Source organism: Silene latifolia, chromosome 7 (assembly GCF_048544455.1).
Source record: "Silene latifolia isolate original U9 population chromosome 7, ASM4854445v1, whole genome shotgun sequence".
NCBI classification, from domain to species: Eukaryota; Viridiplantae; Streptophyta; class Magnoliopsida; order Caryophyllales; family Caryophyllaceae; genus Silene; species Silene latifolia.
In genome coordinates, this window is record NC_133532.1 from 5,794,553 (window position 1) to 5,817,284 (window position 22,732).

The following is a 22,732-nucleotide window of genomic DNA, read 5'->3' on the forward strand; positions in this document are numbered from 1 at the left end:
TAGCTTTTGAACTTCGAAACTTAAATCCACATTTTTGAATGCTCTAAAATTCCTGTTATGCACTAGTAAATATTGATGGGAAATTGACATTGATATTCACTAGACAAACGACAGAATGAAATCTATGTAATAGTAGTAGTATACTTTGGTACTTCCGTACCACCTCATTCTCCAGCCCATATATATATTAAGGGGCACCATTTATCAACAATAATACAAATACTTACGAAATCACCAAGGAAAAATTAATAGGAGAAAAATTATAGTCCGGTATATTTTCGAGAGTATCATTCATCAGGAAACATTAACGATTATTGATTTTCGTGGCAGAATGCTCTAGATCCCAGCAATGCAGTTTCATCATACGCAAGTTATACAAACAGTAGAAGTACAGTACTAAATTTAAAGATCGTAAACACGGTTATAACAAATCCAAACAGTAAGAGAAGTATTACCTTAGAGGAGAGAGAACGTGTGAGGCCTTCGCTGGTGTTTAAACCCTTTGGTTTCAAAAATCAGAAATGTAGGGAGAGACAATGTAACAAAAATGTTAAAAAAAAAAAAGTATCCAAGAACAAAGAGAGAAAGAACAGGGATTTAAATAGGGAGAGAGGAACATGTTTGGGTACTAAATAAATATCACAGTTGTCCACTATTATTGATTTTTATACAAGTAAACTCTTAACTAATTCAAACGCTTAAAAGTTTCTCTGTTGGAGAAATTATATATCCCATCAAGTTGTACCCAACTGCTGCAATGGCAAGTAAATTAATTGATTGGTCAACTTAGACAAAATCAAAATTGAAATATTAAAATCTCAACATGAAAATACGAAAAGCTTTATTTCACAAATGCTCTCAATGATGATTGAACCAGGAATGCACCTGCACTAGAAAAAACAAGGGCAAGAATGCAAGATAATGACCTAATACAGGTCCATTTTTCTCATTGATCTTAAAGACCAAGCTTTTGACAGGAATGCATCTGACTCCAAAAGACAACTTCAAAGGACCCAGTCAAATAATGCAACAAAATCTGCAAGTTTTAAAATTCTTCTTCTTCAGAGGATATCAGGGGAATTGCAAGTCTCAAACATGATTTGGTTCACTTTCTGACGGTGAGCCATTGGTTTCAGAGGTGCTACTGTAAGCAAAATTGGGTGCTCCTCAGGGGTAACTTGAAGCTCCTTGTAGAATTTATGATGCCCGTATCTTTTCCATGGGCCATCCCAGTTGGTGACTATACTGTGCTCAATTGGATATTTAAAGGTCCTGACCACTTTCGATCAGGCTTCATTACTAACATAGGCATCCTTCTGCCACATACCACCCACGACACCTGAGTTCATTGCATCTAATGGCATAATCGTGTTTACATGGAACAATTGTCATTTCAATTCAATGAGGTGATGGAGATTACCTGTTTACCTCCAACCAAACCCTCTCATTCTCCTCATTTCACCGAACCTCCTTTTTGCTACTACTATAGATCTCATTAGATGTTTACCTCCAACAAAAAATGTTTTTGTTCTAAAGAAATATCGAAGTTCGCACTTTAAATTTTTTAAGAAATAAACTCTCAACTATATTTAATTTAATCAGATTAAATGCCCGATTTTATCTGAGGAGGAATTATTATCACCAAGAAGTTGTAGTCAACATCTGCAATGGCTGTCATGTTGACAAGGTCTACTCAACCAATAAAAAGTTGACATATTTAATCTTAGAAAGGACTTTTATTTCACAAATTGCCCTCAATGATGATTAATGAATCAACAGGACATACAACAAAGAAACATGAATATAATAAGGTAATGAAGGAATGCAGTTCCTTCTTTTTTATCAGTCATGTAATGCAACTTCAAGGGACTAGGGCATAAAATGCAATAAAAATCTGGATGTTTGAAATATTAATCTGGTAATACTGTACCTGTTAGAAGCATTTCCAGTGAACAACGGATGGTCCGGATTCATTGTACTATGCCTTTGCAATCTCTGTCTGCAATACAAAATTAAGCATGGAAATTAGCAAGTCAAAATCTTAAGCTATGTTACCTGACTCTTCAGTTCCATGGTTATTCTCGTGTCCAACACAACACTCAATATGGCCATAGGGTATAAAATCCATAGCCAATACTTAAAAACTCGACACTTCTAGTGGATGCAGAAAGAAAGGCTTGCATGACAAAAGTAGAAAAAGGATGAGTGTGTGGTAAATGGAGCATATAGTAAATTGTTTGATGATGTTCTAAGCCTTATGATTCATACATCCTTGCATTTACCCATAAATAATCTTACTACTTCGTATTTCATTTTAGAGATTGGCATATCCTAGCAGGCTGGCACCAATGTCTCATTTTAGAAAGAGGCCCCGCGTCTCAAATTTTAAATCATAACAATTCCGACGATTAGATATATAGATCATTTCTAAAAATTTTAAGCCAACTGAATCTCGTTAGAAGATGTTTTACCTGTTGGAATGAGCTCAGAAATGCAAAAATGGAACCTTCATGCCAGACAGTGTACTTCCTCCCATGCCGCCACAACCTTGATCTTCATGCTGCTGGAGCCAACGCAGTGATTTCCTAGCTCATTTTATCTGCAATGTAACATAGTCGTTCCACCACTGAGTATAATGTTACCAGCATATGCGTTTTCTGTCCCATATCAACCATGACACCCGAGTTCATTGCATTGGCATAATGGTGTTTCCATGGGTTTAAACTTTAGATGGAACAATGGTCATTTCAACTATATGGAGGTGATGGAGATTACATGTTTAACTACAACCAAACCCTCTCATTCTCCTCATTCGCGCTCGTCCCTCCTTATTGATACAACTATAGATCCCATTACATTGTAACTTAATCCGGATTACCTCCTAGTCTTCTAAGTATACCCAAATTTCCTTGTAGTAAACAAAAAGTCATTAACATAAACATCTTCCATTCGGCCTATTTCACCACCTTTCTTATTTCCCTACATTTCTCACAGTATATAAGGAGAAGATTAAATGATGCAGTAAAACGACCTAAAGGGTTTTATTTCCCCGCCAGTAATGCAACAATCAAACAAAATTCAAATAATGGGGCAATGACACAAAGCAAATCCTAAATTCAACCTCAGATATTATCACTGCATTAAAATCATTCATTCACCCTCCTTAATAATCACTGACGAACATATTATTTCACACTCATTAACAATCGTACAACCACCTTATGGTGCTTCTTCACTTCATTAATTGAGGTATAGAGATAATGTAAAGTCTTCTCACACAATAATTACTCTATTCCACTACATTTCTCAAAATATGAGGAAAAATTGAACTACTAGATGAGGGATGGCAAGACCAAGGACGAATAGAGTCAGCGGACAAATCCCCGAAAGACGCTAATTAACTACTAGATGAGGGATGGCAAGACCAAGGATGTCTTCCCAAAGAATAGACCGGAGTTCCGGGGGCAGATGATCAAGAATAGTAATGTTGGTTGTGAATCCACACCACGGTGGGCTAGCCAATCTAGCTCGATTCGCTTTCCGATACGTATGTTCAAGCTTTATAGCCCAACCTTCCGCATTGATACGGTCTTTACAACTCTTAACGATAGACCATAGACTGTTATTAACAAGTTGCTCGTCCTGAATTATGCAAGACGCGTTATCCATACAAATAAGGATCTTTACAAGACCAAGATTAGGAGCTCGTTCAAGACCCGCAGCTAATGCCAACATTTCCAAACTAATTGAGTGCAAAGTCCGCAAGAGAACAAGGCTGAGATAAAATTACCTCTTAGCAGGCTAATGCCAACTTTCTTTCACTCTGTAAATACAACATATACTCATCAAGTCATCAATAGTTCAATACATTCACATTCTTCAGAGCAACTATCCTTCAGCTTTCTCCTCCTTGTTGACTATACAGGCATAGTACTAATCACAAAGTCGATTCCTTTATTTTGACACTCAATCTTGAAGGCCAAGTTTGAAGGATACAGGCATATATAGTACGATAAAATCTGGAAACTGTAATTCCTTGGCCCCTTTCAAAGATAATGCTTCTACCAACTTGATCCCCCGACAGAAAAGCTTAGAAACATTTGCGGTGAACAAAGGATGGTCCAGATTCATCATACTCTGCCTTCGTAACCCACAGCTGCAACGCACATTGTAATTAGCAAGTTACGGAGTATGATTATTCCCTTCATTCATTTGGATTCAGCGCCTTTACCCCTAGTGTCGTTAAAAGGTTAATTTTGATACTAAACAGATAATCATTCCGTCCAAATTTCTACGAGTTCCACTTTCATATTCAATTGTTTTCACTTGAGTTTCAACTCGCTTGACATATATAGCCTTTCCAACACGGTACTAAATACTAAATAGTAGTATACCCATCACAGTAGTGGTCATGAAGTACGCATGCATACTATAGTGTGATGGAATGTCACGGTTTACAGGGCCTTAGTTTCTTATCGTTACAAAACTAGATATATCCAGTAAAGATTTTATTAGTCGTGTATTAGCCATGAATCCGGGTCAAATTTCCGCCACATAGGCGAAACATTTTGCATTGTGATTCCATTTCTTAAAATATTTGAAAATCTACAATCCAAATGAATGAAGAGAGTCTTAAGAAATGGGCAAGGAAAAATCTCGTTAGATGATGTGTTTACCTGTTGGAATGTGCTGAGCGATGCCAAGACGGACCCTCCTAACCAAGTACTGTACTGCCTCTCAGGTGGGGCCACAATCTTGACCCACACATGATTTGGAGCCAAAGCAGTAATTTCCTTTCTCAATCTCTGAGAGAGTCCCGGGAACATTGTGGTTCCTCCACTGAGCACAATGTTACCAAACAAACATGCCATGAGACCCACGTCACACTTCCTGATAGAATTGTAAACCATTTCATGGATACCCATAGCTGCTATACCGATCATGGATGGCTCGAAAAGCATTTCAGGGCATGTGAAACACTCAGCTCCAATGGTAATGACCTGCCCATCTGGCATTTCGTAGTTCTCGGCTGATGAGCTTGAATTGGCGGTCTCAGTCTCCTGCTCAAAGTCAACTGCAACGTATGCCCGCTTCTCCTTTATATCCCTTACAATTTCTCGATCAACATTTGTGATCAAGGAGTATCCTTTCTCGTTTAGACTTTCCATGAGGTAGCTCGTAATATCACGTCCAGCCACATCCAGACGGAAAACAGCATGTGGGAGGGCAAAACCCTCATAGATGGGAACAGTGTGGCTGACACCATCGCCAGAGTCCAGCACAATACCTGGCATCCGTATCATGTGAGTAACATCATTGGCACGTATGAAATCATTATATGCAGATATCTGCTAACTGGTAAAAACATTTTAAGTATTAGTCCTAAGACCTAGGCTCGAAACTTGTCCGCATCAAAAATTACCTTAATAGTTAAAACCAAACAAAAAACATATTACTCCATATAATTTACATATGTAACAGATACCAAGTTCTCCCACTTGGTAACTCGACAGACGAACCTCATTGATCCTCACAAAATTGAACCATGGGTTTTTCTACGTAGTACCCTGGTGTTTTTTCGAATTCTACGTGCTACCCCTCATTTTTTAACGGTACCCATAAACTTGGTAAATACAGTAACTTTCAAAAATACCCAAACTACTAAAAGTGGAGTTTTCAAACAATTAAATTTTGTAAAGAAAATATGTTTACGATTACGTAAACGATACTTATGTTCATGGTATGACAAATTATTGCCTAAAGACCAGCAAGAGTGCATAAAATAGTGCAATTTGGGTATTTTGAGAGGCTTTCATTAAGTTAAATGGTATGAATGATGTGTTGCAAATACGAGGGGTACCACGTCGAATTCGAAAAAATACGAGGGTACCATGTTAAAAAAAACCCAAAAGTTTTTTTGTTGGGACATGTGCACAGTGCATTGGTGAAAACCTCCATCTGGCAAACAACGCTAAATTTACGAAGCGTTGTCTGAAAATCAGGCAAGATAATGAAGGCAGTAACTGAAAATTAAACTCAAGAAAATTCTTCTGAAGTTCATTTACCAGTAGTACGACCATTGCCGTGTAGGGAGAGAACAGACTGGATAGCAATATGCATAGCAGGGACATTGAAAGTCTCAAACATGATTTGGGTCATTTTCTCACGATTAGCTCTTGGGTTAAGAGGTTTTTCTGTAAGTAAAACTGGGTGCTCCTCAGGGTCTACTTGAAGCTCATTATTGAAGGTATGATGCCAGATCTTCTCCATCTCTTCCCAGTTGGTGACCATACCACGCTCAATCGGATAACTCAAGGTCAAGATGTCACACTTTGATTGGGCTTCGTCGCCAACATATTCCATGTTCTGCTCCTTACCAATGATACTGTGGAAGATGGACTTAGGATCATCATCTCCGGCAAATCCAGCCTAAAAGATCTAGGTTAGTTAAGCTGACATAATAACTTACATACACTACATGATGTAAACTTCAACTTTACATACCTTAATCATTCCAGTTCCATTGTCACAAACTATGGGTCGGACATCTGCCATCCTATAAGTCCTGTTGGAGCCTGCAGAAAAAAAAAAAAAAAAAAAAAAAAAAAAAAAAAAAAAAAAAAAGACAGAACAAATTGGATCAAGGCACACCTGATTATGAAGCATTTAGCCATGTAACACACTGGATCAATCAACAAATACATATCCAAAAGATGAAAACCTCCCCATCCTATTTCACCCCCAACACCATCAACTGAATGTTAAAAATGCATCTACAAACATCCCACAATGACTATATCACGTGATCATGGCTAGCTGAAAAGAGACAGGATAGCGTATGGAGTTCTGGTTACAGACAATTCTACGGATACAACCTCATTGTTATTGTAAGTAAAAGGCTACGAACATCTGACCTTACTTGGAACAGCAACTACTCTTCAAAGATTCAAGCCCTGTTCTGTTTAACGTTTCTTCGCTTTATAGGACTGAGTGAGTTTTATTTCAGGGATATGTTTAAAACTTCTACTCCGTATTGTTTTGTGGTTTGTGTCGTAGAATTTACTTATTTAATTCATTTACGGTATTAATATTCCTAAAATTTGTGAATGTAGAACTACAAATCAAATTGCTTATTCACACTCCTATATAATTTTTTTATCAGTGTAGAAGATTAAATTAAAAAAACAGTTTCATTTTAGTCGCATGATTCAAGAAATAAATGGAAGTATGAACATTCTCAAAATCATCAATGGTAAATTGTAAATAATACAAGTTTCTCAGTTTACAAGTTATTCATAGGTGGGTATGAGAAAAGAATAGAAAATTAAATCGAAAATCCAAATAGAAAAGCAATAAAAATAGGGAAAAGATATGAACAAAGATTCTGTACAAGAAAAAAAAAAACAGCGATTTATGCTTTGTATGTCACAACTCACAATACATCGAAAGGATAGTGAAATAAGAAACATTAACGAAATGCAAAATTTTAACCAAAAGAACACACAAATTACCCTTACTTTTTTGGGGGACCTCCTCTAAAAATGGTGGAGCCTCAAATTAAGGGGAAGTTTGTGCAATAATGAGGTTCCCCATATGAGGAAAGAGAGTGTATATGGGGAAGTAGTTTTCCACCTTTGCGGATGCTCCTAGTTCTTAGCTTTTAATCTTCAGGTCTAAGCTACATTTTTGCATACTCTAGATCCTTGCTATGTAGTTTGCTTTCAAATATTGATGGAAAATTGACATTGATATTCATCAGACCAATGAAAAAAATGAAATAAATCCAGTATTTACTACAGATTTATCATTTATCATTTATCAACACTACACAGACACCTGCGGAATCATGAAGGAAAGAATACAGTGCAGTTTCATGATACATAAGTTATACAACCAGTAGATGTATTGTACGAAATTTAAGATCATCAATGGCTACAACACATCCAACCAGCAAGTTTAAGAAAACATACTGGACAGAGTAATTCAATTGCCAAGGAAAGATTAATAGGAGAAGAATTGTGCATACCTTAGAGGAAAGAGAATGTGTGAGGCCTTCGCTGGGGTTTAAACCTTTGGTTTCAGAAATGTGGGGAGAGATAGTGTACAAAAACTGATAAAAAAAAGTATCCAAGAACAAAGAGAGAAAGAATGGGTTTAAATAGGGACAGAGGAATATGTTTGGGTACTAAATAAATATCACAATTGTCAACTATTTTTATTTTATAGAAGTAAACTCTTAACTAATTCAAACGCCTGAGGGAGAGATTATCCCATCAGATTGTACCCAACTGCTGCAATTGATTGGTCAACATAGACAAAATCAAATCTGAAATATTAAAATCTCAACAGGAAAATAAGAAAGGTTTTATTTCATAAATGCTCTCAATGATGATTGAAACAGAAATGCACCTACAGTAGAAAAAACAAGGGCAAGATAATGAACGAATACAGGTCCATTTTTCTCATTGATCTTAAAGACCAAATTTTTGACAGCAATGCATCTAACTCTAAAGACACAACTTAAAAGAACTGAATAAAAAAAATGCAACAAAATCTGCAAGTTTGAACATTATTCTTCTTCCGTCTTGTTCAGGAGATAACAGAACCTGTTAGAAGCACTTGCGGTGGACAATGGATGGTCCGGATTCATCGTACTCTGCCTTAGCAATCCACATCTGCAATACACAGTTAAGCAGAAATTAGCATGTCATAATCCTTAGCTATGTTACTTTACTCTTCAATTTTCAGGTTATAGCCATAACTCATAACTCATAAGCCATCTCGAACATGACACTTGAGGACATGGGCATGCATTCTTTACCTGAAACTTACTTAGTTGACACTTGATAAAGGAGACCGAAAGAAAGGCATGCATGACAAAAGTAGAGGAAGTGTATGTTATATGAAATAGTATGACTTGAGACGATATTTAAGGCTTTTGTTTCGCACTGTGCAGTTCACTTCCAAAATATCTAATCAAAATTAAGTTCTAAAGACAACCCTATCCCCATGTTCCCATTTTAGGATAAAATCTGGTGTCTCAAAATTTTTGTCATGAGCAATCCGACACTTGGACACATACCCATGTTCGAGTAAATAGATAAATAGCTTTTTATACGCCAAGGGAATCTCATTAAATGATTTTTTACCTGTTGGAATGTGCTAAGCGATGCTAAAATGGACCCTCCAATCCAAACACTGTACTTCCTCTCAGGTGGGGCTACAACCTTGATCTTCATGCTGCTTGGAGCCAATGCAGTAATTTCCTTGCTCATTCTATCAGCAATTCCAGGGAACATTGTGGTTCCTCCACTGAGCACAATGTTACCATACAAATCTTTCCTGATATCGACATCACACTTCATAATGGAGTTGTAAGTGGTTTCATGGATACCCGCAGCTTCCATACCGATCATGGATGGCTGGAAAAGGACTTCCGGGCATCTGAAACGCTCACTTCCAATGGTAATAATCTGCCCATCTGGCATTTCATAGCTCTTCTCGACTGTTGAGCTGGTATTAGCAGTCTCAAGCTCCTGCTCATAGTCAAGAGCAATGTATGAAAGCTTCTCCTTTATATCCCTTACAATTTCTCGCTCAGCACTAGTGGTTAAGGAGTATCCTCTCTCGGTCAGAATCTTCATGAGGTGGTCAGTGAGATCACGCCCGGCCAAATCCAGACGTAAAATAGCATGTGGGAGGGCATAACCCTCGTAGATGGGAACGGTGTGACTGACACCATCGCCAGAGTCCAGTACAATACCTGGCATTTAGGATCACTTTAATAAACATCATTGGCACATACATGTATTATCTTTTATGCCTATGCCATATATCCGATTTAACTCAATAATATATGAACTAAAATTATACAAAAACTCCCAAAGTAGTTAATCTGCTTTGACATATAAACAAGGTGAATTAGTGAGAGTTTTTTCTGGTACCTGACACTAAACTAACGAAATGCTAACTGAAATTTAGAAAAGAATTTAAGATTATCAAATGGAAGTGAAATCCAAACAAGAAAGCCCTTTGAAATGTACTTACCAGTAGTACGCCCACTGGCGTATAGGGAGAGAACAGCCTGGATGGCGACATACATAGCAGGGGCATTGAAAGTCTCAAACATGATTTGAGTCATTTTCTCACGATTAGCCTTTGGATTCAGAGGTGCTTCCGTAAGCAAAATTGGGTGTTCCTCAGGGGCAACTCGAAGCTCATTGTAGAATGTATGATGCCATATCTTCTCCATGTCATCCCAGTTGGTGACTATACCGTGCTCAATAGGATATTTCAAGGTCAAGATGCCACGTTTTGATTGCGCTTCATCACCAACGTATGCATCTTTCTGGCCCATACCAACCATTACACCAGTGTGACGTGGACGACCAACGATACTAGGGAAAACTGCCCTGGGAGCATCATCTCCGGCAAATCCAGCCTACATTATGTACAGAAAGGTCTTAGACAGGATCACATAGTTTTTGGTAGAAAACAGAAAATTATTAAAAGATGACTTTCTGCAAACAAGCAAAACAGAAAAAACAACCCCAAGTGTAATCTACCAAATGATAAGCCCCAAACAATATTCGAGGATTCTCCTCCAGCCACACACACAGACCAAAACACCGCAAGAAAGCGACAACTTAATACTAACTTCCCATCTTTACTTCTACAAAACCCCACATAGCAGATTAATACTCAATAAATCCGTTATACCTCTTGCGCACATCCAAGGACCAAGTCTCTAGACAGAAATTTATCAATCTCAACCAATACGCAAATTAACAGTGTAAAAACATTGAGAACCATCCTTAATGTGTTGGCTTACTGCAACATAAGACCACCAACACATACAACATATCAAGATAGTTAATCTTCTCCATCACCACATGATTACCTACTATCCACAAGCCGCAATTCCAGCTTCTAACTTCTTATTCTAATGATAAAAGACGGAATCATACCTTAACCATTCCAGTTCCATTGTCACAAACAAGGGGTTGAACATCCTCTCCATCTGCCATCTTATCCGCCTACTAGAGCAAACAAAAAAACTGCATTTCAGAACAAGAGATATGCTACTGCGCTATCAGAAAAAGAGCTAACCAAAATAACTCGACAAGATTTACCATACCAACTACAGTACCAAGTAACCAACCATGTCACACACTGGATGAAATGAAAAAATATACAAAATATGAACACTACCCTCATCCTATTTCACCACCAAATAAGCGAATATGCGTATTAGAAACTTACAAGGTCGAAACAGTCATCACAATAACGGTTCAGGCCATTTTAAAATTGTATATATTTGACCGTTCTTCCCCACTTTGAACTACTGAATAAGAGTGTATCTACTTAGAGACACGTGGGTAACGATCATGGGAAATTGTCGAGATAATACATCGAACTTTAGGTTATTAATCATTTTGAAAGATAATTTTTTGTCGAGATATTGCTTTTTGGTCATGATCCGAAAATTTGCAAGATATCTCATCAATTTATTTACTGAATGAACATTATATTGGACTTGTAGTTTTAAATACATTCCTGAAAAAATTGACTCTTAAAAATTCAGATATGTATATACATTCTTTATCAATGATTACGAAATTCTCGAGATATCGCATCTATAAGAATTTATAAGAATTTATACATGAATTAACATCAATGCGGTTCTAAACACATTTCTAAACAATGATTCCTGAATATTCAGGTATATGTATTTACATTCCTTATCAATAATCAAGAAATTCACATTCCTAAACAACTGATTCCTGAAAATTCATACATGCAAGCACATTCCTTATCAGATCACACCTATATAAATTCATTTACAACATCAATGCGGTGCAAAACAAATTCCTACAACTCCTCCTGAAAATTCAGGTATGCGAACACAATCCTTATCAGCAATGTGTTTAGAACCGCATTGATGTTAATTCAGTAAATGAATTTCGTAATCATTGATAAGGATTGTGTTCCGATAACTAAATTAACATCAATGCGGTTCTAAACACATTCCTCATCGACAATTCCTGAAAATTTAGGTAAGTGAAATATAGATCAACATTCGTAATTACACATTCGTAATTTCGCCACAATAAATTGAATCAAGTAATCAAAACAAGATTATACAAAAATGCAATAATCTCAAATTCATCAAATGAAATAAAATCGTAAATTGCGTACAAAATGTGAACGATCGTTCGATTGTCAATTCGATAGCGATTACGAAAAATTGATCTTAAATTAATCATCAAATTAACAAACTCTTTGATAAAATTCACATTAACACGATCAATTAACAAAACTAGCTACATAATTAAACCAATTATCGATTAATTAACGAATAAATCAATTAAAAGATAGAATTAATTAACGAAGAGAAATTAATTTGGGAATTTTGAATCGCATACCTCAGAAAAACGAGAGAGAAATGTGCGAGAATTTGGTTTCGCAGAAAATGAAGGAAGGAGAGACTGTGAATTCAGAAATCAAATTTGAAAAGAATAACGAGAGAAAAACGGGAGCTATAAATACATCGCGATTGAATAGAAAAATGCGTTCAAATTCTGTTGGAGATTTTACGTTTTTCTCTATTTATATATCATTATTTTTTAGAAAGTTAATTTTTTAAAATACTTTTTTATAATAAAAATGTAAATATTTAAGTAGTATATAATTCAATATTTCAATTTTTTATAAATTTGGATATATATATATATATACTCTCGGTCATAGGTTTTTATAAATTCTCTTTGTTACATGCTTATTTTAGTGCGTGTCCCGAATTACGGATGAATGAGCTGTATTGATCAACACATTCTCTAAAATTTACATTGGGTGAAGTTTGTTTGAGAAACTTTTCTCGATAGACCGAAAGGCGAAAATTTCTCAACCGGAAAAGCAGCTTGATTTTTTACCGTTTCCAATTTCATTCTCAAAATCATGACTACTCCTCAAAAAGTCCCGATTAATAATCACCAACCCTTAATCCAACTTCATTCCTTAACCTCTCCAATAAACTATCCAACTCAAGTCTTTGGGTACTCGTGTGACAGTCGTGATTAATATCATCAACCGTTTAAACCAACCTCGTTCTTTAATCTCTCCGATAATGAGTAAAATGTGTAATATAATGAGTAAAATGTGTACTGCAAAAATCAGCACTCAAAATTTTCCATCCCAAAAAAAATAACAAGTCCAATAGTCTAACAGAAGACCCAATCTCTTGTGCAGCCCAAGTATCTGTTAGTGAACGGCCCATGTTTTGCTTCTCTGAAGTTCAAAGTTAAAACTCGAACATTGGTCAAGATAGAGCAATTGACTAATTATCCTACCATCTCCATTGGGTTTTTATATGAAATCATTTTATATACTCCCTCCGATCCAGACAAATGGTAACACTTAATTAAAATGGATGAACCACACCAATGGTAACATACCATATTTGGCATGAAAAATAACTAAATTACCCTTACATCCACTACCTATTTACAACTTTACCATCCACTCATCCACTCACCAACTACTTATTTAATCCACCTAAATTCATGTGGCCCCAATCAATATTTCTTACTTTACCCCTCACTTTTCCACATTTTCTTAAATAACCACTTTTTACTTATGTTTACATTTGTCTGGATCGGAGGGAGTATATGACTATAATTAGAGTGTGTAAAATTTAGCTCGCAAATTACATGAGAGTACCAAAAGATTCATAGTTAATTTTCATATAGAAGACAGTTTCATAAGACTTAAATTTATGTAAAATAGCTTTAGAAAATTGGAGCAATGTTCTAGAGTTCAGGACTTAGGAGAGCGTGCTCCTCGATCAGGCAATGGATTCTCTCCATTAACTATTTCTTTTCATTATCTATTAATGGATACAATTTAATTTTGATCTATTTTTGATATGAAAAATTGGGGTGGAGATTAAAATGTCTCGAATGTATTCGATCCCTCTATTTTGACCCCAAACGAAATCCTGGCCATATAAGCAATGGATAGGTAAGAGAGAGAAAAGTAATGGAGAGAATCTTGACATGATCAATCAAGTCCACCCGTAGAAACTTCTTTTCACATCAAATATCAAAAGACAATCCTAGAACAACACATGATGAATGTCTACACTTTTCGATCTCTTGGCCTAACTTTAATTTTGACTTTAAAATTCGATGCGGCTAATAAGCCATTGTATTACGTAAAACTACAATTGTTATATTACGGAATTATAATTGGTTGTTGATACGAAATGCGGAAGCGGATTAACAGAAAAATAAAACAAATGGATATTTGCCTTGAACTCATGTGTCGAATTCAAGTCAATGGGATATTTACTCGGTGCTAGACCTATAACACGAGTAATGGGTGAGAATACTCAAGACCTATTGAATATTACTCGGGCTAAAGTTTGATCGCGTCAAACTCTAACATTTTTGGATCGAACGCATCGATCATAAATTACAAACTTGTAAAACATTAGGCTTTTCTTTTTTTATTCAAAATCTTGTGTGTTTCTACAAGAGATTAGGATGGATTGGCTATATATAGCCTTACAAAATAGTAAAAGGAAACCTAAAAGCCATGCTATTAAGAAAAGTTATTATGACACATAATGATAATCATAATGAACCAATTAAGATAACTAATAAAGTTAGTTTAATAGCTCAATTAAACCCCTATTTATTCCTAAATTAATCCCTCCATCGACTCGTATCCGTACTCGTATCAGTTGTCCTCTCAAACTTATCACCTTAAATAATACGGTACTTTGCAGCAAAAGACCTTTAAACAGTTAAGAGTCAAGATTTGTTCTAAGAAAAAGGTAAACTCCAAAAAAAATAACTGCAAATTTCGAAGAAATTTTCATTCTCAGCGCTGCTAACAGTCCTTACTCCACCAAAGCCTTAAAAGCCTCCCAAAATGTTACGTTCAACTATACTAGTACCTTCAGATTTACGACACATCCAATAAAATGGCCGTAGTTTTTTTTTCCGTTCATTTCTTAATTAGCATGCATGCACCTGAAGATCGATTGGGACATATGAATGGTTGTACTTGTACATGCTTATTGATTCATGGACCGAATGTATATACTATAACTAAAATCCGTACACTATTATTGAAGTAAGGCTGCAAGAGATAGAGGCATATGAGAAGGTATGCATTCTAAAGTATATACTTTGCATTTGCTAACGAATACTAAACGACCAAAAGCGATTCTCCCGCCACTATTTGCTGATCAAAGATAAAGTCCGACAACTAACTTTGTTGCTTCCTTTAAAATCAAGAGATACACACACTACTTTATGCTTTTGCATTAACCTTTTTCTTGTTTTTATTAAAACCAAAATTAAATAGGATAATGATAAGGCGTCATCGGGTGACGCCGAGATTGGGTGTCACCCTCTCACATGCATCCGGCGCCGAGATTGGGTGTCACCCGGTGGCACCAACTCATTTTCCAATTAAATATCACAAAATTGCATCTATTTTGTTTGTCATCTTTATTCTTTAGTACTTCATCCGTCCCAATTATGTAAAGGGTGTATTAATGATTGGGATAAAGGGCGTATTAATAATGATGGGGCATATTCTGCACCCGCTGACCGAGTCAACACATTGAGCAAGGTCAAAGATATCCACAAGAAGTCAACGGCTTAGACAAATTAACCGACGCGAGGCACTGTCGGCTGTCGGATGGGTCCGGCCGGGGCAACCACCCAGCCGGGGCACACATCCGCGAACTCATATCCAAGACCCCTCGGCGGTGAGTCAACAGGGCCCGCCGGCTTGCCATGGGTCCCTCGGCCGAGGGTAGCTCGGTCTTTTCCACCCGCTAGCCACTTGGCCACTTGCCACTACGTGACAAAAGGTGAAAGTTTTAAATACTCCTCAATTATCATTGAGGAAAGGATCCACAATTTAACCTAAGAATCACTATTCATCCTGAATATCTCCATTATCTCTCTACAATACGTACTTTGCCAAGTAACAACAACTTACCTCTCTAAGTTACCGACTTGAGCGTCGGAGTGAGTTCGCTCGGCCCAAAGCCGAGCCCTCGGTTTGTTCATCGTTTCAGGAGACCGCAAGGAGGATTCAACTAAGGACGTCATTCTACAAGCACGGGTGGTGACAAATAATCAAGCTCCGAATTACACCCAGGAACAATTGGCGCCGTCTCAGGGGATATGGTACGACCTAAGCGAGAGCCATGCCGGGAAGAAGAAGCCAAGTGGTAAATTTTCACTTGCGCAGAATATACGCTCAAAGATACATCGGAGCCCATACCACGGCATGACTACGGCGGGGGCAAATTGATGAGGCATATTCTGCACCCGTTGACCGAGTCAACACATTGAGCAAGGTCAAAGATATCCACAAGAAGTCAACGGCTTAGACGCCCTAACCGACGAGGCCTGTCGGCTGTCGGATGGGTCCCGGCCGGACAACCAACCGGCCGGGCACACATCCGCGAACTCATATCCAAGACCCCTCGGCGGTGAGTCAACAGGGGCCGCCGGCCTGCGCCATGGGTCCCTCGGCGAGGGTAGCTCGGTCTTTTCCACCGCTAGCCACTTGGCCACTTGGCCACTACGTGACAAAAGGTGAAAGTCTATAAATACTCCTCAATTATCATTGAGGAAAGGATCCACAATTTAACCTAAGAATCACTATTCATCTGGTAATATCTCCCTTATCTCTCTACAATACGTACTTTGCCAAGTAACAACGACTTACCTCTCTAAGTTACTGACTTGAGCGTCGGAGTGAGTTCGCTCGGCCCAAAGCCGAGCCCTCAGTTTGTTCATCGTTTCAGGAGACCGCAAGGAGGATTCAACTAAGGACGTCATTCTACAAGCACGGGTAGTGACAAATAACTGCTCTGGAATTACACCCGGAACAAATAAGTTTAAAGCAGTATCGTTTTATGGATCATTATCGTAATTAAATCTAATTGTTTAAGTGATTTTACCAAAAGTTTAAGCTCATTGTTGAGGTTCAATCAATAGTTCTATATCTGAATGTGGCCGATTGCACGCGGTAAACTGGCTTGACCTGCCTCTCCAGTCGTCGAAAACAAAGGCCCGACTGACCCGCTTGAGATCGGGTATGACCCGTCCAATAACTTTTGGTGTATTGATGAATTTTTTTTTTTTTTAATGTTCCAAACTTCCAATGGTTAATTATATGGGTAATTAATTGGGTCCGCTTTCGTGATCTTTACATCTATCATGCTTTTTTTTTTTTTTTTTTTGAGGGTATAGCATGCTTTGGTTTTACCACTATTCATAGGCATAAACTAAAAGATTATAAACGAAAGAAAAAAAAATATTCTTTTCGTGTGATGCTAACAAGATTTGAACCGGGTCATGAGCACCACCTCTCATGACTTTACCAACTAAACTAGTTGACAACGTCACAAAACCGTTATTCTGAATAGTGAAAAATGCACAAACTATAATTATCTTATTTGCATAACCAGAAGCTTTGTCTCAAATATAGATTACATTAGGGCTTTTACCCCCATGAAGAATGTCTTAAACTTTCCTCTGATGGACAAATAATTCTACAACAAATTATAATTATGATTTACGACTTAATATTTAAGAAACTCATTGGACCGACACTCAGATTCGTACGTGCATCAGTTCCTTGTTACCTTCTTCAATCTGATTCCCCTCGAAAACCAGGTATGCAGTTTCATGTAAGCTTGACCCAAACGGGTTCTCGAGTAGAACCATGACCGACTTTCTAGCGCCTGTCCAAAAGTTCGAACCCTAGTCTTTTTTTTTTCTTTTTTTCCATTTAAGAAAGAAAACAAAGTTGGGTTGGCAGCTCACCTTGAAAGAGTAGAACTCGAATTCCTTAGTCGTTTGGTTTATCAATTAACTCGTCTACACTTACTCTCCCTGAGCCGCGACCTGTCATTTTGCCAAATGCAGAGGAGATGCCTTTGAAACTGCTACTTCCACCCTCACTCAAGTTCCAAGACAATTTTGATTTCCGGACCTTAGAGGAGCTTGTATCGATATCTTGCACATCATCTGAGACTAGGTTGGCAACAACTAAACGCGCAATGTTGCTCCTACAAAACGGGCAAACGGGTGGGTTTATGATGGCGGTTGTCGGGTTTGGCTTGTTATGACAGCAGAGAGCTAGTGTGCAATGTGCACACATCTTATGGCCACAGTCTTGGACTTCGATTGTACAAACTTGGTCGAAGCAAATGCAACACAGTTCCACATCACTCGCCTGAAACAATTATTAATTTCTAGTTTAAAAATTTCGACTAGTAGAAAATCTCATACCTGCTTATATAAATCAAAATACTGATGGGTTTAGAACACGGTCACGAATACAATTCGTCTATTACTTAAGTTAACCAACTTCAGAGTAATCACTCTGCCGAAAGTCCAGTATCCCCTTACTACTAAGAGAATAAAAATTCTTTTAGTTTTCCCTCCAAATGCTTCTATCTAAATAAAAAAACAAGTAAAACTTTCTTTTTTAAACTATTATCTTTTCATTAAAATATAATCTTATAACTAAATTCAAAATTATGATTTTTTCATTAAAATAAAATAAAATTAAAGCTAAACTATAAACTATAAGTTGATAAATTTTTCATTAAATGCAATAATTATAATTTAGAGAATAACTTGCATAATTACCATCAACTTTGTGACAAAAAAAAAAAAATACACCTTTCATAACTTTAGTTTTCCATTATAAATAACACCCTAAAAAAATAAATACTCTATATATACCGCGCATTGCGCGGAATCTATACTAGTTTTACAATAAGTAATTTGGAGGAACATTTACGAGAGCATCAAAATTCAAAGACATGGTTAAAGAAAGCACTAAAGACTTGTACTCGCTTCCAACAACTTACAAAACAGTGAAACACGCACAGAAAAGGTAAAATTCCAACGGGATATGCTTCGACTCATTTGACAAGTTCAGACTGAATGACTTCAGCAACACAAGGATAATACAACACAGCAAAAAGCCTAATTATCAAGCATTCCTAAATTTCCTATATATGTCAAAAGGAAGCATCTAATGAAAGGAAGCAATAGCTTAATGTGTTTACTAGTGAATCGTATAATGGAAGTCGGTACCACTCTTTTCGCCACTTGTGTGGAATAGTATATGGCTTCAAAACGGAGCCAAAAACATATATTTATGCCTAAAAAACAGTTATTTGCTCCATCAGATGATTCCACACTGAAGTCACTAATCACATACTATGAACTACGAAGTATTAAACGAGGCATTCATAATCACCACAAAACTTCATTTGGCAGCCGTTATAGAAGTAACAAAAGTTGCCATCCACAAAGTTGGTACCTTTAGCTGTATAGGTTATAGACTTCTAATTTTTTACTCGCTTCAGTTTGGTAACCAAATACAACACCACTAAAACTTGGGAGAGACGGTTTTTCAATAAGTTATTGAGAGACCACTTTGGTGACCAATGTAAACACAAACGATGTAGATTTCAATATTGAATCAGAAATTAACAGAAAAACTTTGAACAAAGAAAAGCAGGAAGGTACCTCAGACATACTATCATCTACGGCCGCAACATCTGAATGCAATGGAGATTCAATTGAACAGTCTAATCCTTTCAAGATGGTTTTTTCCCTCTCTCTGTTGACCTCCATTAGTGCCCGTTCAAGTAGAACTTTGGCCTCAGGATTTAGCTCACTGATAAACTTTAATGGTGACGGCCAGACAAGAGGCTCTGCTGATGAGGGGTTTAATAATGCGGCACAACTTCCATGCTTGTACTTTACTGCCACCACATATGGTATTCTCCTGATTGTGGAAACACGAGATGCAATTCATGAGAGCCTACTATGTTATATTTTATCAAATCTTTAACGAAACTAAGAATGCATTTGTATTTTGGGGTCCGAAACACAAATCTAAGAAAACAATAATGTGAAATACCAGACAGTGAGAACTACCCAAACAATTGTGTATTACATATCTCCTTATACTCCCTCTTATTCCCGATAACTGTCCCATTGTTGAAATGGCACAAGAATTAAGAAAGTGGGTGAATAGACGGAAATGGACAATGGGACAGTTATGTGAATAGACGGAAATGGACAATGGGACAGTTATCGGGAATAGGAGGGAGTATGATTTATGAGTTGTTTTCACATGTAAAACCGTTTCATATAAGTTTTGTGAATAACAATATATGGCAGAGTTTTTGCATAAATCCCAATTAAATACTACCACCAGTGAGTTCATAGCATTAAAACCAACAGGCAATTCCGTAGGATATCATACCCAGATCCATCTCTTTGTAGCCGGTCTGCACCCCATGCCAGCAATTCACGGATACAATCAAGGCATCCTCCTCGGGCAGCCAAATGAAGAGGTGTACTCCCAGGATGTCTGCAAATAAAGGTTTCAAACAAACTCGATTGAGAAAACACAAATGCACGACTTTCATCAGATTCACGGTAATCTGATAATTTGATCCAAAAAATACTAACCCATATCCTCCTGTCGAGGCACACAATAAAGCTCCACAATCAAGTAATGCATGAACACAATCTGGCCGCCCTTGACTAGCTGCCAAGTGTAATGGGGTCGCACCTTTCCCATCTCTAATATTCACAAATCGAGCAAACCCCCTGACATCCATCATAGATTAGATTACCATTCATTTTGACAACAAACATACACGACTAAACAAATACAACAGGTCGTGAACAAGACGGTCTCATATGTGAGACAACTGAGACCAACCCAACAGTCCTCATCAGTTAATGGGTCAGTGTCACATGCAATTAAGATCGTCTCATACGAGTTTGTGAAACAAACAATAAGATGTGAATAAACCTACCAAGATATAGCCACATGGGATGTTCTAGCAGCTGAAAGAATAGCATTCACACATTCAGAATGCCCATTATAAGCTGCAAAATGCAGGCATGTTCTTCTCCTCACTGAATCAAACATCAAAATCTGAAACCCCCAAAACAAACCGAAAATCATAATTAATCACCTTGAAGAAAACTCACAACGATCCAGTGGCGGAACCATAATTTGACATCAGTGAGCGAAAAATTTCAGCAGGGGCAAAAATTAGAAAAACTTGAACCAAAATTTTCAATTTTCTCATAGTCCAAGAGGGCAACCACCCGGTCCGCCCCTGCTAGCCCCCCACATGGTTCCGCCACTGCAAAGATCACATCTTTTTCCTCAACAGCTAGTCTTGCTATAGATGGATATATCCGTCTACAGCCAAAGACGGGTCAAATAGCTTGAAAGTGGTGACATTTTTGGCCCCACCACCCCACTTGTTGCTTGTCTTATTAGGAATGTGGTAGTGTATTTGGTCCGTCTTTAGTTATAGACCGATATGTGAGTCTATAATGAGATTTTGTGTTTCCTCAGATCACAGACAAAATCATCAAAGATCACATCTTTTTTATACAATTGTGTTCAGATTTTATCTCCTAGCTTGTATCTAGCCATTCTAGGTAAATGTAGTTAAATTTTATTGACTAATTACTAACTAGAGTAAAAAAAACAAATATTTTAAAGTTGATTAGTTGAAAAATGACTTACATTAGCTCCTGCATGAAGAAGCTTATCAACACACGAGATTTTCCCGTGCATTGCAGCCACCATTAGCGGAGTCTACAACAATTCAACAAAAATCAACTAATCAATATACAACCCGAAAAATCTAATTGATAGGACCGGTACGAGTCTCGGTAGCACCTTCTCACATACCTGTAAGGTCCAACATTTTTAAATACCGAGACTCGGCTTGGTGACGTTATCTCATTTTCCTATGTCACTACTTACTCACCTGTTTATATCGATTTAATCCATCCACATTTACTGATCGATCCAATAACCAACAAAGCACCTACAAAAAAATTAATAAATCAGCTAAAATTAAACCAAAATATTCCCTCCGTCTCAATCATTTATTTACCTTTGATTAAAATATCGCTAACTAAAAATAACCGAGACGGAAAGGGTAAATAAAACTGAAAAAGCTACAAACTTTGGAAAAATTAGCAAGAATAAAAAGAAACCCACATCGATCTGACCATGAGCAGCAGCAATATGAAGCAAAGATTGACGATCATACAAAAAAGATCGAAATAAAAATGTTGGATCATCTTCAAAAACCAACTTCAATGTATGTAAATCACCCAATTGAGTTGCACTTAAAATCACATTTTCATGATTATTATTATTATTATATGATGTGCAACTCATACCTTGACCCATTATTTTTATTAATCAAATTGTTACTTGGGTGTTAAGGTACACCCACCATAAAAATGGTGGATTTTAATGGTGGGTGGGCGTCCGATTGTTGGAAGAGTAAGTGAGGGAGTTTATAAAGTGAAGTAGTAGTGATAGATGAGATAGAGGACGGGTAGTTCGGGTAGGTGTACGAAAGTTTTTGGACTGGGGATTGGACTGCCCGTTGATCTAGAGAAACAAAGAAGGGGGACTAGTCGGGTTGACCCTGAGTCCCTGACTATATAGGAGTATAGATTTGAGAGTAGACTTGTTAAATGGGTTAATTGGATCGGGTTTAAATTAGGTTCACTTGAGTAGGGTCATTTATGGGTATGTAAATTATTTAGGTTAGATCAGGTTAAGTCGAGTACTCGAGTCAGAGAAAATGGCCAGTTTGCAAAATAAACATGAAGATCGTGTC

The 22,732-nt window shown here is 37.2% G+C and overlaps 3 protein-coding genes across 5 annotated transcripts; all 3 read right to left on the reverse strand.

Annotated features, from left to right (window-relative positions):
• Positions 1-457: 457 nt before the first annotated feature.
• Positions 458-8,111, reverse strand: LOC141591495 (actin-11-like). Its single transcript, XM_074411846.1, has 7 exons — positions 8,027-8,111; positions 6,505-6,575; positions 6,066-6,429; positions 4,677-5,287; positions 3,791-4,156; positions 2,472-2,599; positions 458-1,999 (listed from the first exon to the last, which is right to left on the reverse strand). Exons 2-5 carry the CDS (start codon positions 6,553-6,555, stop codon positions 4,091-4,093), a joined length of 1,092 nt encoding a protein of 363 aa, XP_074267947.1. The 5' UTR covers positions 6,556-6,575; positions 8,027-8,111; the 3' UTR covers positions 458-1,999; positions 2,472-2,599; positions 3,791-4,090.
• Positions 8,112-8,342: 231 nt separating this feature from the next.
• On the reverse strand, positions 8,343-12,586 carry LOC141591496 (actin-11-like). 2 transcript variants are annotated; one of them, XM_074411848.1, is made up of 5 exons: positions 12,426-12,586; positions 10,968-11,036; positions 10,048-10,441; positions 9,150-9,763; positions 8,343-8,675 (listed from the first exon to the last, which is right to left on the reverse strand). In XM_074411848.1, exons 2-5 carry the CDS (start codon positions 11,025-11,027, stop codon positions 8,610-8,612), a joined length of 1,134 nt encoding a protein of 377 aa, XP_074267949.1. In that variant the 5' UTR covers positions 11,028-11,036; positions 12,426-12,586; the 3' UTR covers positions 8,343-8,609. The 2 variants fall into 2 exon arrangements, with proteins under 2 accessions (XP_074267949.1, XP_074267948.1); XM_074411847.1 differs by having other exon boundaries at positions 10,968-11,039; positions 12,426-12,583.
• A 4,879-nt stretch (positions 12,587-17,465) lies between these two features.
• LOC141591497 (putative E3 ubiquitin-protein ligase XBAT31) lies at positions 17,466-22,413 on the reverse strand. 2 transcript variants are annotated; one of them, XM_074411851.1, is made up of 9 exons: positions 22,099-22,388; positions 21,863-21,922; positions 21,616-21,687; positions 20,888-21,009; positions 20,535-20,675; positions 20,326-20,433; positions 19,581-19,842; positions 17,859-18,270; positions 17,666-17,776 (listed from the first exon to the last, which is right to left on the reverse strand). In XM_074411851.1, the coding sequence occupies exons 1-8, from the start codon at positions 22,291-22,293 to the stop codon at positions 17,884-17,886; spliced, it is 1,347 nt and encodes a 448-aa protein (XP_074267952.1). In that variant the 5' UTR covers positions 22,294-22,388; the 3' UTR covers positions 17,666-17,776; positions 17,859-17,883. The 2 variants fall into 2 exon arrangements, with proteins under 2 accessions (XP_074267950.1, XP_074267952.1); XM_074411849.1 differs by having other exon boundaries at positions 17,466-18,270; positions 22,099-22,413.
• Positions 22,414-22,732: the final 319 nt, after the last annotated feature.